Below are 15,028 nucleotides of genomic sequence, written 5' to 3' on the forward strand. Positions count from 1 at the left end.
ATAATACTTCATATAGTGGTGAGTATGTCTATAATAGTTCATATAGTGGTGAGTATGTTTATAATACTTCATATAGTGGTGAGTATGTCTATAATACTTCATATAGTGGTGAGTATGTCTATAATAGTTCATATAGTGGTGAGTATGTCTATAATACTTCATATAGTGGTGAGTATGTCTATAATACTTCATATAGTGGTGAGTATGTCTATAATACTTCATATAGTGGTGAGTATGTCTATAATAGTTCATATAGTGGTGAGTATGTCTATAATACTTCATATAGTGGTGAGTATGTCTATAATACTTCATATAGTGGTGAGTATGTCTATAATACTTCATATAGTGGTGAGTATGTCTATAATACTTCATATAGTGGTGAGTATGTCTATAATAGTTCATATAGTGGTGAGTATGTCTATAATACTTCATATAGTGGTGAGTATGTCTATAATACTTCATATAGTGGTGAGTATGTCTATAATACTTCATATAGTGGTGAGTATGTCTATAATACTTCATATAGTGGTGAGTATGTCTATAGTAGTTCATATAGTGGTGAGTATGTCTATAGTAGTTCATATAGTGGTGAGTATGTCTATAATACTTCATATAGTGGTGAGTATGTCTATAATACTTCATATAGTGGTGAGTATGTTTATAATACTTCATATAGTGGTGAGTATGTCTATAATACTTCATATAGTGGTGAGTATGTCTATAATACTTCATATAGTGGTGAGTATGTCTATAGTAGTTCATATAGTGGTGAGTATGTCTATAATACTTCATATAGTGGTGAGTATGTCTATAATACTTCATATAGTGGTGAGTATGTCTATAGTAGTTCATATAGTGGTGAGTATGTCTATAATAGTTCATATAGTGGTGAGTATGTTTATAATACTTCATATAGTGGTGAGTATGTCTATAATACTTCATATAGTGGTGAGTATGTCTATAATAGTTCATATAGTGGTGAGTATGTCTATAATACTTCATATAGTGGTGAGTATGTCTATAATACTTCATATAGTGGTGAATATGTCTATAATACTTCATATAGTGGTGAGTATCTCTATAATACTTCATATAGTGGTGAGTATGTCTATAATAGTTCATATAGTGGTGAGTATGTCTATAATACTTCATATAGTGGTGAGTATGTCTATAATAGTTCATATAGTGGTGAGTATGTCTATAATAGTTCATATAGTGGTGAGTATGTCTATAATACTTCATATAGTGGTGAGTATGTCTATAATAGTTCATATAGTGGTGAGTATGTCTATAATAGTTCATATAGTGGTGAATATGTCTATAATACTTCATATAGTGGTGAGTATGTCTATAATACTTCATATAGTGGTGAATATGTCTATAATACTTCATATAGTGGTGAGTATGTCTATAATAGTTCATATAGTGGTGAGTATGTCTATAATACTTCATATAGTGGTGAGTATGTCTATAATAGTTCATATAGTGGTGAGTATGTCTATAATACTTCATATAGTGGTGAGTATGTTTATAATACTTCATATTGTGGTGAGTATGTCTATAATACTTCATATAGTGGTGAATATGTCTATAATACTTCATATAGTGGTGAGTATGTCTATAATACTTCATATAGTGGTGAGTATGTCTATAATAGTTCATATAGTGGTGAATATGTCTATAATAGTTCATATAGTGGTGAGTATGTCTATAATACTTCATATAGTGGTGAGTATGTCTATAATACTTCATATAGTGGTGAATATGTCTATAATAGTTCATATAGTGGTGAGTATGTCTATAATACTTCATATAGTGGTGAATATGTCTATAATACTTCATATAGTGGTGAGTATGTCTATAATAGTTCATATAGTGGTGAATATGTCTATAATAGTTCATATAGTGGTGAGTATGTCTATAATACTTCATATAGTGGTGAGTATGTCTATAATACTTCATATAGTGGTGAGTATGTCTATAATACTTCATATTAAATAGTGAACATGTGGGTCACTGTGTTAGTTTAACTAAACTTGATATCTACTGATACAGGCTCTGAGGTGAAATGGTTATGGTGGGTGTCGCTATCTGTGGTGCTGAGATGTTTTGAAGGTGTGTTCGTGAACATCCTAATGTTGTTGTTATACTTCATGTCTGTTTGATGGACTTCAAAATGACATAATCGCTCTCCGTGGTGTCATAACGTGTGAGCTCTGCTGTTGCGGGAATGTGTATGTTGTAAAATAATGTTATCATGAGCTTTATTATTTGGGTTTAAAAGGCCTGGTCATTTGCCCCGCCCCCTGGCCTGGCTCTGATTTGTTCCACTACTGACACGCAGGGTTAACTATCATGTGACTCCACCCACTTTAACCTCACCAATGTGTAGTTAGATTAGTTTATAAAGTTAAAATAATCAATAAAACACTGAGGGACAAGTTCACATGTACAGTGTGTGTGTGTGTGTGTGTGTGTGTCGTACCTGATGAGTGTGTTCCTTCCAGAACCTTCTGGACTGTAGTATAGAACGTTCTCCAGGGACAAGGAGAAGGACACACCCTGAGTGTCTGAGATGTAAAGGTGTGTGACGTTGTTCACATGGTTCACACACACAAACACCTGGTCCTCAGACGCGTCTGCTATGTAGTACTCCTGAGGACGACACCAGACAAGGTCACATGGTCAGCAGAGTGACATCACTTCCTGTTCAGGTGTAACAGGGGCCAGCAGTGGGAGTGGAATCAGATCTGATGGTTCCAGGTGTGTAAACAGGCAGCATCAGGGGCAGCTAATCGGTGGTGGGGGTCCTTGGGTAAAGACAGGAGTATCTGAGCAGATTGTCCGTATTAAAGAGACGTTGTGGCTGATGTATGTGTTTCTGGGTTATTCAGATTAAAAATAGAGCTAAAACAACCTGTGAACGTCTGGAAGTCCCTTTGTTTCCAAGTGTGCAACAACTATTATGAAGGTTTCCCCCAATGTTGCTGAAAACTGAGCATAGGGGGCGCCATCGCTCCAATTACAAACAGCACTGAACCCTGACGTTCATCAGAAGCCTGTCAACTGGTTCATAATAACTGATGCTTATTATTAATAATAAGGTTATTAATGGATGTGGAGCATCATCACCCACCACACTACGTCTGTGATGTCCATGGTGACTCAGCAGATATAATGAGTTGTAGTGAATACAAAGGAAAGCCAAACAAACAGTTCTCAACCAACCAATCAATGACTTACTGTGATTGGATGGCGGGTCATGAATTGAGCTGATTTCATTGGCTGTCGGTTGTAGGAGACCCAGAGCTGCACAGATGAAGGCTGATGGCTGCCTAGAAGTTTCTGTAGAGGAACAAACACAAAGATCAGCTCTGTAGTAACATGTGATGGACTCACACAATGATAAATAATTAAAATGTTGCAATTTACCATTTTTATTCCTCATAATAATAATAATAATAATAATAATAATAACTAGGTGAGACCTGTAATCACAAGGAGAATACGTATTTGGAAATTAAAAAGTTTGTTCTTTTCACTAATTAAATTAAAAATAATAATTCAGGACAAACAGAAGACTGACCTTGACCTTAAATATGACCTTGGCTAAAGGTCAATGTCATATTTAGTTATAGGGGTAAAAAATTTTTTGTAATGTCATGAACTTTGACCCCTACCAATCTTTGTACTGGTAGGTTGTACAACAAAATAAAATACTCCACTTGAGATCAGCTTTTCATAAATGTAAACATCAAACTTGTACACTAATTATTAGTAGAGATATGGAAAATTGTGTTTTTTTACACTTGACACAACCTTGACCCTGACATTTTGTCTCCAAAAAAGGTCGACTGCACATTCCTGATATTGTCCCTATGAGACGATATACATGTCATTAGTGCTACATTAAAGGGGACATATCATGTTAAATCCACTTTTTTAGCCCTTAAATGCATTTTGTTGTATATTTAGAGTGTTTAGAAGTACAGAAAAGTTCAAATTAATCTCTTCAGATGCTCCATTGATATCTTTATATTCTGTTTTAGTCATATTTTTCAATCTGTTTTGATTTTTCTATTCTCTATTACATTTTTTGAACTATTACATCACAGTATTTGCAGCAGAACTGCTAAATTAGTTCATCAACTCCAGGCCCAACACTTCGAGCAATCCGCCATTTTTATTTCTGGCTTTTATTTTGTAGTCCAAGCTCCAGGATGCAGAAGTTACGAGAGGATAAGTCTAAATGTTGGGTTGTTGGATGTAGTAACCCACACGCTTCATTACACCGTCTCCCAGCATCAGAACCTTTTCAAAGTGTCTGGTTGAGTTTTATTTTTTATAGAAATGTACCACATCTGTGGATAAGGTCATTTTTGTGTGTGTGAAGCACTTCAATGATGACTGCTTCATCAACCTCCACCAGTATAAAGAAGGATTTACAGAAAGACTTTGTCTGATTGAGGGTTCAATTCCTTCTATCTTTGGAGATGACGAACAGAGCACTTCGGTAAGCTGTAAATAACGCTAAAAAGTGTGATGATAAGACGTCCCTGTCATTGTTTTGTTAGCATTAGCAGATGCACCGTCTTCATATGTTAGCGCTGTGTGCTCGTTTTAGATCCTTGATGATATGGCCTAGACAACCGTATCTTGTTTTCAAAGTGAAATATAAATAAAGTTATTAATATTGTATTTGGTAATTGAAAATTGCCAAATACAATGTAATCGCAGTTCTTATTATTTTTTTCTGCAACTCCTCCTAGTCCAGGGGTCTGCAACCTGCGGCTCTGGAGCCACATGTGGCTCTTTGACTCTTTTACAGTGGCTCCTTGTAGCGTTTAAAAAAATATGGTATTGATGATTAATGACAATAACGTAAAATAAAATTATGATAAAAGAATTGGTTATCCTAAAAATGAATCACATTGTTCAATAACTTTGCCACCATCCTACTTCACCTCCTGCAACATCTACAGATCATCAACTTTCCTGCACTTTCCTGTGGCTAACCTTAAGTTTTAAATCCCTGCTAAGATAATTAAACCAACGAAAACACTATTTTGGAAGAAAATAGAGATTTTAATTGTGTGGGAACAGATTTATTTAATTGCCAACATGTCGGCTTAATATGCATAATGCATGCTTGATTTGTTGCAAGAAATTAGCTATTAGCATGTGTTGACCGACATGATCACTCATGTCATCAAATTCAACTTATTTTTTGTAGCCCTTCAACTCCATTAACTCATTAAATTATTTGATATTATTTTAACTGTATAGAATCTTAACATTGTATTGTCTTTATTGAGAATGTTCTTCTTTTTTTTTTTGGCTCCAGGAGGATTTTAATCCAGGCGAGATTAGGCAAAATGGCTCTTTTGAGAGTAAAGGTTACAGACCCCTGTCCTAGTCTATTAATGCAGCACTAATTACACATATACAGTATCATCTCATAGGGACAACGTCAACGTCAAGTGTCAAAAACCAAAGTTTTCCAGATCTCTACTAATATTTATTGTACAAGTTTGATGCTTACATAAATATATATTAATCTATGGGTATAGTGACCGTAAAAAGACTCAGACATCCACACCATAAATATTAATACCAATATATTTATTGATTATAAATCCTAACAAGGTGATCAATAGATAAGAAACTAATTATATGATAGATAATATTTATTAGTGTATTTTACAGCTGATTATAGACATGGGTCAAACTGCTAACAAAAGGTAACAATATTTATTAAAAGGATCAGTAATTGTGATGAATTGTAATTTAACTTTAGTATATGAAAACGTATTTGTAAATGACTTTCCGAGGATCCAAAATAATTGTAATTTAATAGTAATTTGAAAAAATGCTGGCCACTGTAATCGTAATTGAATTGTAAATGAACATGGGTAATTGAAGACGTAATTGTAACTATAAAATGTAATTGACCAGGCTGTATGTGCAGTAAAGAACTGTTCAAAAAGGGTTTTTACTTGAGCGTAGAATAATTTTTAACTCCAAACATTAAAAGAATCCTGATATTTGTAAGTTCTATATTAAACGTGTGTTTAACATGTGATGTTTCTAAAGCTGAGTCACTTCAGGGAGGAACAGATAAGCAGAATCAAACTGCTGACTCATGCTGGGTACAGCCGTCATATGTGTTCTGTGAAAAACCATGTGTTTATGATAATTAGATCAAACGTAGTTTCATTGTGTGCAGCAGATAAATGTGTGTGAGACGACAGACATGGCAACCATCTGCTCTGAAACACTTGACTTTACACTCGTCACACACACCAAACACTGACTCAGTGCTGATGACACGCTACTTATTGTATCTCGTTGGAGTTCTTATTATTTTTTTTCTTCTGCAACTCCTTTGTCGTCGAACTCCTCCTGGTCTATTAATGCAGCACTAATGACATGTACGTATATCATCTCATACGGACAATGTCAAGGATGTGCAGTCAAACTTCTTTGGAGCCAAAATGTCAAGGTCACGGTCAAGGTCGCTTCAAGTGTCAAAAACTAAATATTTCCATATCTCTACTAATAATTATTGTACAAGTTCGTTGTTGACATTTATGAAAAGCTCATCTCAAGCTGTGTGACCTACCAGTACAATGATCAGTAGTAGTAAGTTCATGACCTCACAAAAACTTGTCCACTGGTACCATTGAGCAACATTTCCTTTCAACGTGTGACCTTGACTCAAGGTCACATTTAAGGTCAAGGTCAGTATTCTGTCTGTTCTTCCTGCATTATTACTTTCAATTTCATTAGTAAAAACAACAAATCCAAATCCAGGTTGTTAGTTTTGACAATTTTATCAAATTACCAAATAAGTGGAGCAAACCAAAGCAGCTTGGATGGAAAATATTCTATTATTTACTGTATTTATTTCATATTTAACATTGATGCTAAAGAGATTAGCTTAGCAGTAGCTAAGGATCCTTCCATGTCATTTCAACCAAATTCAGATTTCTTTTTACCAATTGTTCATTAATTATTCAATATTCTCACTGTAAATGTTTAATTTGATCTGATCAATACTTTGTGAGATATGGATAATATAGTGAGGGGGTGTGTCCTTATTTATCTTCCATGTTCATCTTCCAATACGTCTGTAACTCCATCACATAGAAAGGTAAATATGGTATAGTAATAAGCTCCGCCTACTCTCTCAGAATATAAATCACATAAATAAATAATTTTCTTTAAAGTTCTCACATGCTCTCCTATTTTATTAACACATCTACCTTTATAGATCTATAACTGTGATGGTTGAGTGTGGAGAAGATTCTCAGCAGTAGAAACGTCACCACCTGTTGTCTATTCTATGTTCTAAAGGTCATTTGATGAGTTGAGGGTGTTTAGCGTTGCACCAGGTGTCAAACCTGTTTTAGTTCAGGGACCAAATACAGACACAGTTTGATCTATATTTTCAGTTCATGTTCTGTTCAATATAATATCTAATATCATTTTATGTGTTTTTTGTGTCATTTAGTGTATTTTGTATATTCTTCTCTTGTTTTGTGTATTTTTGTGTGTTGTTGGTATTATTTAAATTATTCTGTGTGTGTGTGTGTGTGTGTGTGTGTGTGTGTGTGTGTGTGTGTGTGTGTGTGTGTGTGTGTGTGTGTGTGTGTGTGTGTGTGTGTGTGTGTGTTTGGTCTTATGTCATTTTATATGTTTCTCTGTTATTTTTGTGTATTTTGTAGTGATCATTTAGTGTGTCTTTGTTGTTGTTTTATGTGTTGCTGGTAACAGTGTGTATTGTTCTCTCTTAGTGTGTGTGTGTGTGTGTGTATCTTGTCGTTTGTCTGTTATTTTTATTATTCAGTATATTTTTCTCTTATTTTGTGAATTTCTGTTGTCATTTTTGTGTGTTGTTGGTATTATGTATTAATTATTCTATCTCAGTGTGTGTGTTTTTAGTGTCATTTTGTGTATTTTATTGTTGTTTATTTTTCCTAACTTTTGAAACAAATTTTTATTATGTAATAATTTGAGGAAATTTGAAGGATTATGTCAAAAAATTTGAGTTCTTTTTTGACTGTTTAACATTAAAAATGACTGAAGTCATGTAATATAAACACCGGGAAAACTGTGAGCTTTTGCAAATATTGTTGAGTTTCATTTTAACAATAATTCATGTTTTCTCTGTCATTTCTACTTTGGTCGAATTGGGTGCTGCAAAGGGCCGTCTTTGGCCCCTGGGCCTTGAGTTAGACACGTGTGTTACTGTGAGGTTCCTGGGAGCCTCTTACCCTGGTGGTGGTGGCAAACATGTACTTGTCTCTGAGCTGGAAGCTGTCCACCTGCTCCAGGATCAGTCTACGGTTCTGTTCACTCTGGAAGAAGTCGGTGCTGCTGAGGATGGTGGAGACCCCCTGGGGCTCATGTCTCTGGATCAGCACCGTGGTGGGGGGGTCGTAGGGTTCCACCCCCCTGGTGGGCACCAAGAAAGAAAGAAAACGTTTCAGGCATTAGCTTAAAAACAAATGAATGTAATCAAAATAGGGCTGTACGATTTTCACAGAAAACCTAATTGCAATTTTTCTGACAGATATTGCGATTCAATTTACGATTTTTTTTAATATACATTTAAATGCATATGCGTTTTATATTTTTTCCAAATTCTCTTTTTTTTTTTTTTTTTTCCAAATTACATGTATTTAGAAATATTTATCATTTTTTTTTAAAAAATATTAGTTTTTAACTCCTGTGAAGAAACAAAATAAAACTAATTAAAAAAAGAAAACTATAATGAAACAAAATGTGTCAAAAATAAAAATGTAATTTAAAATAATGAGTAAAACACAATTAAAAGGTAGATATAAATTATGCTGACATGGATTATTCTGACTGCTCATTTTTATTTATTCATCTTATATAAATATATATGAGAACAGCATTAATGTCACCATAGGAATCAATGATTTACTGAATCTGATCAGGTTTATTGACTAAGTTTTGATCAACTGAATTTAAATTAACTTAATTTAAATGATCCTGATGACATCATTCCAAACCGTAATGATTAAACAAAAATAAATGGACACAAGGAAGTATCAGTTTTTTCACCACTAGGGGGCAGAATATTTTAAAATATCAATAATCTATGATGTTTCAGACTCTACAATCACTGGTATTGATGATCTCATCCTCAACGACAGAACATCTTTATCCAGATCTTCTGTAGCTCTGATGAGATGTTTAAACGCTCTGAGCAGGTGAAGATGATTAATGCTGACTCATGGTTTCACAGAGTGATGCAGCGCTACATGAGATACAGACACTTTCACAGACACGTTAAAGTTAAACAGGCACCTAATAAATGGACCCCGGAAACATTTTTCCATAAAAAAACGTGTCTTTCCTCACGGTGACGACGTTTCAACCACATTCCGCGTTCCGTTTTCATTGGTGGATTCTGTGATTGTGTTAAAGTGGTGTTTATAGGGCCTAGTGTAGTTGTTGTTAGCGCACTCAGAGACAAGCTTGTGTCCCATTTGTGATTGGCCAGCAGCCCAGGAAGGCGGTTCTCGGCAATTCTGATTGGTGAACATACAGGTACGTACATCTAAAAAAAGTTAGAATTTCATGAAAAGGTTTTATATTTTTTGTCACTCATTTCAGAAAGTCTAACCCATGTATTATATAGACTCATTACACATACCTTTGGCAGGTGCCAAGTCCTACTGGAAAATGACATCAGCATCTCCATAAAGCATTCATTCATTCATTCATTCATTCATTCATTCATTCATACGCTATAGTGAGGCTGACATCATCATCAGGAACATACTACAGTAAACAATGTGTTCTCATCCCAGTGTGTGATAAATAGATCTATATGAATAGAAACACGTGTGTGCTGTAATAAAGTTTAACTGCAGAGCTCTGTCTGTACGTTTATCATCTTATGGATTATTATAATAAATAATCTCACACTTTTACACATTTACAGTATCAGCAGCTTCCTGTCTGAGTTCTTTCATTCCTGTCTTTTCTGTAACAACAGGTTGTTTTTGGTCTGAATTATGGATTTTAACTATTCATTATTTTAAACTTCATCAACCTGGTCAGGACCAAGTTATGAAGTGGATCAGATCTGAGCGAGTATAAAAGCTCCGCCTCCTGCTGTGTGCTGCATTAACACTGTTGCTGTTCACTGTCATCATGGATTTATATTTATTATATTTATTTAAGATCATAAACTGCAATCTCCACCCCTTTCATGTGAACGAGCATGTGTCTATGCTGAAAACACCAGGATATAATTATCTATATTTGTAGTATATACTGTATAGAACAAAGAAGCTGCATTGAAATCTATTGAATATAAGCAAATATTTCCTGTCATAATCAATCACTTCCATTTTGTTTTGTCTTTTCTTACTTTAACTATTACTGTAGTTGTTTTTATTATTTGCTGTTATTGTTGTTTTTATCATCATAGTTGTTGTGTTAGTGACCATTGTATAATTGATTAGATTGCTGCGTTTGTCAATCTGTATTTATTAATAATAATAATAATAATAATAATAATAATAATAATAATAATAATAATAATAAGTGCGTAGTAATAGGGTGTTACTGTTACTAGGGAAGTTATTATTGAAGTATGAGTCCTAAAATTGTGTTGAAATGACATGAAATGACCGTACTCAGATTACATCTAATGTCATTTACTGTTGTTTGCCGACTTTACGACCACATTAGAAAAAGTGGATGAAAACCTTTTGACAAGAAGTGCTCGTGTTAATAAATCCTGATAAATCAAGAATTTTTCATCTGATGTTAGAAACACAATCCAAGTGTGTAACTGTTTTAATCTGTATCTGCTAAACCGATCAATATTGTCCTGATCAGGTTTCCTTTTATCTTCCACTCCTCATTGTGTAATTCATCCACCTTTGGTTGAGTGGGCGGAGTCAGTGCTGTTCTTACCAAAAGTAGGTCTTTACGTGCTCTTGAATCAACACCCACGTCTCCCCGAAGTCATCGGATTTCCAGAGCTACAGAGGGAGTGATGTAAGAGGGGGGGGGGGGGGGGGGGGGGGGGGGGGACGACACACACACTTTCAAATATAGGTCACATTCATTCTTTAACTTAGGTTCACACTAAGAAACATTAGACCTAATGCTACTGTTCAAACAAATGTTTCTTCCCCTGGTGGGGCTCCATTAAAAAAAATAATGTAATTAATTAGAGACTGTAATTAATTAATCTAAATGAATGGCTGAACAGTATTTATTTATTTTTTTTAATTTGTTTTTTTTAAGCAATATTTTTCTAATTTAAATGGATTTTGGTATAAAAGAATAATTAGTTTAAACGGCAAATGTGGTTAAAAGACAATAATGGATCAACATATGCGACATTAGGTGTAAAAGTGGTAGAAAGGGTTTATTAGTGCTGAACATGTCTGGAAAGTGGAAAAATGTGCAGAAAAGTCATTAAAATGTGATGTAGAAGTTTCAGAAATGTAGCAAAAATACATTAAAAGGAGCAAAAATATGGGAAGAAAAAGCTATGAAAATAGGTTAAAATATGGTGAGTTTGGTGGAGTTGCAGAAAAAAGATAAAAATAAGCAAAAATAGGCTCAAATTGTTCATTGTCTCTTGAAGGCATCTGGCGACCTCCTACCAGTGTTTCACGACCCCATGGTTGAGGACCCCTGTTCTATAGCGGTAACGGTTGTAGGCGGACCCACCTGCTTGTTTGGGTGTGACCCGTCGTAGCCCAGCACCAGGTTGGCTTTGGTGCTGTGGAGCAGGAGGTCCGTGGGTTTGAAGGGCAGAGAGAATCCCTCTACGCTCCTACAGAAGTCAAAGGTGTTCCACAGATAGTCGTTGGTAGAGTCCACAAAGAGATACTGTGGAAAACAAATGATCATCATTTATCATGAGTGTAAAAGGAATGTAAATAAACCTGGACTGTCACTTCTCTTTGTCAACGCTTAGAAATGTCAGTCTGCCCCAGGGCAGCTGTGGCTACAATACTAGCTTACCACCACTAACTGTGGAGTGAAAGAATAATCCCTTAATTCTGTAAAGTGACTTTCAGTAACCAAAAAAGTGCTAAATAAAATTGATGCATTATTATTATTATTATTATTATTATTAATAAGGAATAAGGAATAAAAATATGATAATTAGCTGCCAATAAATCTGTAGTTTAAGTGATCTTCCACTGTTTTTACAAATGTGTTGATCTATGTCTAACAAAACACATTATTTTAAACTATATATTAGTTTTATTGCCTTTTAAAAATGGGACTACTTTATAGTTTTAGAGCTTGTGTTCCTCCATCTTGAAATCATGTGATTGATGATGTCACACTGCCCGTAAACATCCCATTGTTTTCTATTGGAGTGAAACATTCAGCCTGATTTATAGATTATTTAGTAGCTTTTTAGCAACAATGGATGTTTACAGGCAGTGGGGCCGTGTGACATCATCAATCACATGATTTCTAGATGGAGGAACACAAGCTCTAAAACTGTAAAGTAGTCCTATTTTTAAATGGCGGTTAAATGAATATGTTGCATAAGATTGTGTTTATTAGACATAGATCTACTAATAAGGACACATTTATAAAAACCGTAGAAAATCCCTTTAAAAGCTTATTCTACCAAAGAAATTATCTATTTTTTCTGCACATAATCCTTTCCTAAAGTGATCTGTGCCTCCAGCAGTTCTCAGTATTAGTTATTTACTCACTGCTGGTTAACAAAGACACTCCCTGTGCACAGCGTCACAATATCTACAGCAATGATAGAACCAACACACTGAATATATGAAGCATCACAGCTTTAAACATTTACTCTGGTTTGTCCTCAACATGATTTCATTTGATTATTAATAATATTTACAAAGGATGATGAAACTCAGAGCCAACGCAGCAACTTTAAAACTACTAGAAGTGTTTGTTCTGGAAAGGTTTAAAATGCTAAATAAAGTTTATTATTGTTCTTATCATATGAAAACTCCTTTATTCTTATGTTGGACTGAGTTAGACTGGGCGTGGCTAGTTATTTGTTCCATTACCAATCCTTACTACAACCTCTCTAGGGCCTCATTTATAAACGTTGTTTACGGCCAACACGGGCTCAAAAGATTGGCACGATACTTCCTAAGCAAAGGTTGTGTTGCATAAATAAACATAGTGAGAGAATGGAGCACTGGTGCTCTAACTCTAAACTGTAGAAACGTGAGAAAACACCAGTGGTGATGGTGAAGTGGTGAATTGAAGATTAATCTCATACATTTAATGCGATCACATATCAGACATATTATTGATCCACATAATTGTAACATTAGATCATGGGTTTAAATGTTCACATTAAAGCTGCTGTATGTACGTTTATTTTGGCGTCATTTGGTCAAAAATCCATAATCAACTTTGCACATATTGTAATTCAAAGTGTTCTGATTGGACAGTGAATCACTTCTGCTTATCTTGGCTGTATATTTAGACTCCAGGAGTGTGACGCTTCCTGCTTTCTTTCTAATGCAGTACCTTACATTGACCACTAGGGGTGCTAGTGTTAGTGGGGCTTGTTCAAGACAATTTATACTTTAAGTTTGTGATATTTAATTTATTCATGATTTTATTGTGATTTCAATAACATTTTATGTGTTAAATATAACAACTACACTATAAATAATCCATGTACCCTTCATACAGAAAACCAAAACGCCAGATAAGCAGTGTTTTTCAGGTTTTTTTTAACTTCTGTTTGTGATATATTTTGATATTTACGGGGAAATTAGAGTGAGAACTAAAGTCTGCTGCAGCTGGATTCCCTTCCCAGGACCAGGTCTCCTCACACAATAGAACTGTTTAGATCGTAAAAAGCTCATAAAAGCTGCTCACATTTATGTTTTGTTTTGTGGTGTTACGGTCCAAATAGTATCTAGATAAACTGGTGACTGACCATTGACTGGAGTGAAGAACAATAGATGTTAGAACTTCTACCATTTCACACTTTTCCAAAAACAATTAGTTTTTTTGAGGGCAGTAAAATGTTTGTTTTGCATGTTATAATACCACTAGTCACTAACAGAAGCCATCAACTCACACCGAAACCAGGGGCACCAGTAGATTCATTACACCACCTCTGGTTCCACCTGTTGGCATGTTTTAGGCTTTTTTTGGCTTTGATTTATTTATGTGTTAATAATGATTCAATTCACGAGTAATGTAACTAATGTGTTGCTTCTTTTATGTCCGAACCGGGAGCAAAACTCCGCCCAGTCACCAGATTATCTGGATACTATTTGGACCGTAACACTGTTGGGTAAAGTTGGCAGATATTCACAGATTCAGACTTCCAGCATCGACACACATGACACCTCTGCCATCAGTGTGAGGTGAACAATATGATACAAGATCATTTTTATTCAAACACAGCAGAATAAAAGTTCGTCTGTGTGGGAGATTAAAACATGAAGCTCTCGTCCGACTTTCCCTGTAAATATCCAAATATCTCACAAATAAAACCAGATTTAATTTTAAAACAGTAAAACGCTCTTGTTTGGTTTTTCCCAATTCGTTTTTTCAATTTGTTTTATTTGGTTTTGAAACGAAATAACCAAAGAACGAAGGGTACACGAATAATAAATACATGTTTTATGTCAATGTTTTAATGCCTCTGTGTAAAACACGTTCACAGCTGGAAGGTTTAAAGCATGTGCTTCAAAACAGAAAAATAATCATGACTCGACAACTAATAGAAAAAATATGGATAGATTGGTTGACAACAAAAATAATCACTAGCTGCAGCTCTAGTATGTGCTACACAAGTTGTTTTGGCTGTTATTATTGGCTGCTCAGCTGAAGTCAAGCACATTCACGAACCATTGATAGTAAAAGATCAATAGTTCCATCAGGATAATTCACAGCATTAGACACAACAGTGACAAAGACAGAGGAAACAGGAGAACCCAGCATGCAGTCTACCCCACATACTGGCTTCAGAGAGAGAGTGAGAACAGACGGGATAAAT

At 34.9% G+C, this 15,028-nt stretch overlaps 1 protein-coding gene across 1 annotated transcript in view; it reads right to left on the reverse strand.

The window, feature by feature from the left end:
• sorl1 (sortilin-related receptor, L(DLR class) A repeats containing) overlaps positions 1-15,028 on the reverse strand; it is a 119,255-nt gene that overhangs the window by 76,254 nt on the left and 27,973 nt on the right. The window contains 5 exon segments of the mRNA XM_028464750.1: positions 2,486-2,655; positions 3,244-3,345; positions 8,277-8,457; positions 10,963-11,030; positions 11,731-11,892. Coding sequence (XP_028320551.1) covers positions 2,486-2,655; positions 3,244-3,345; positions 8,277-8,457; positions 10,963-11,030; positions 11,731-11,892 — 683 coding nt within the window.

This window comes from Gouania willdenowi, chromosome 13 (assembly GCF_900634775.1).
Source record: "Gouania willdenowi chromosome 13, fGouWil2.1, whole genome shotgun sequence".
Classification (NCBI taxonomy): Eukaryota; Metazoa; Chordata; class Actinopteri; order Blenniiformes; family Gobiesocidae; genus Gouania; species Gouania willdenowi.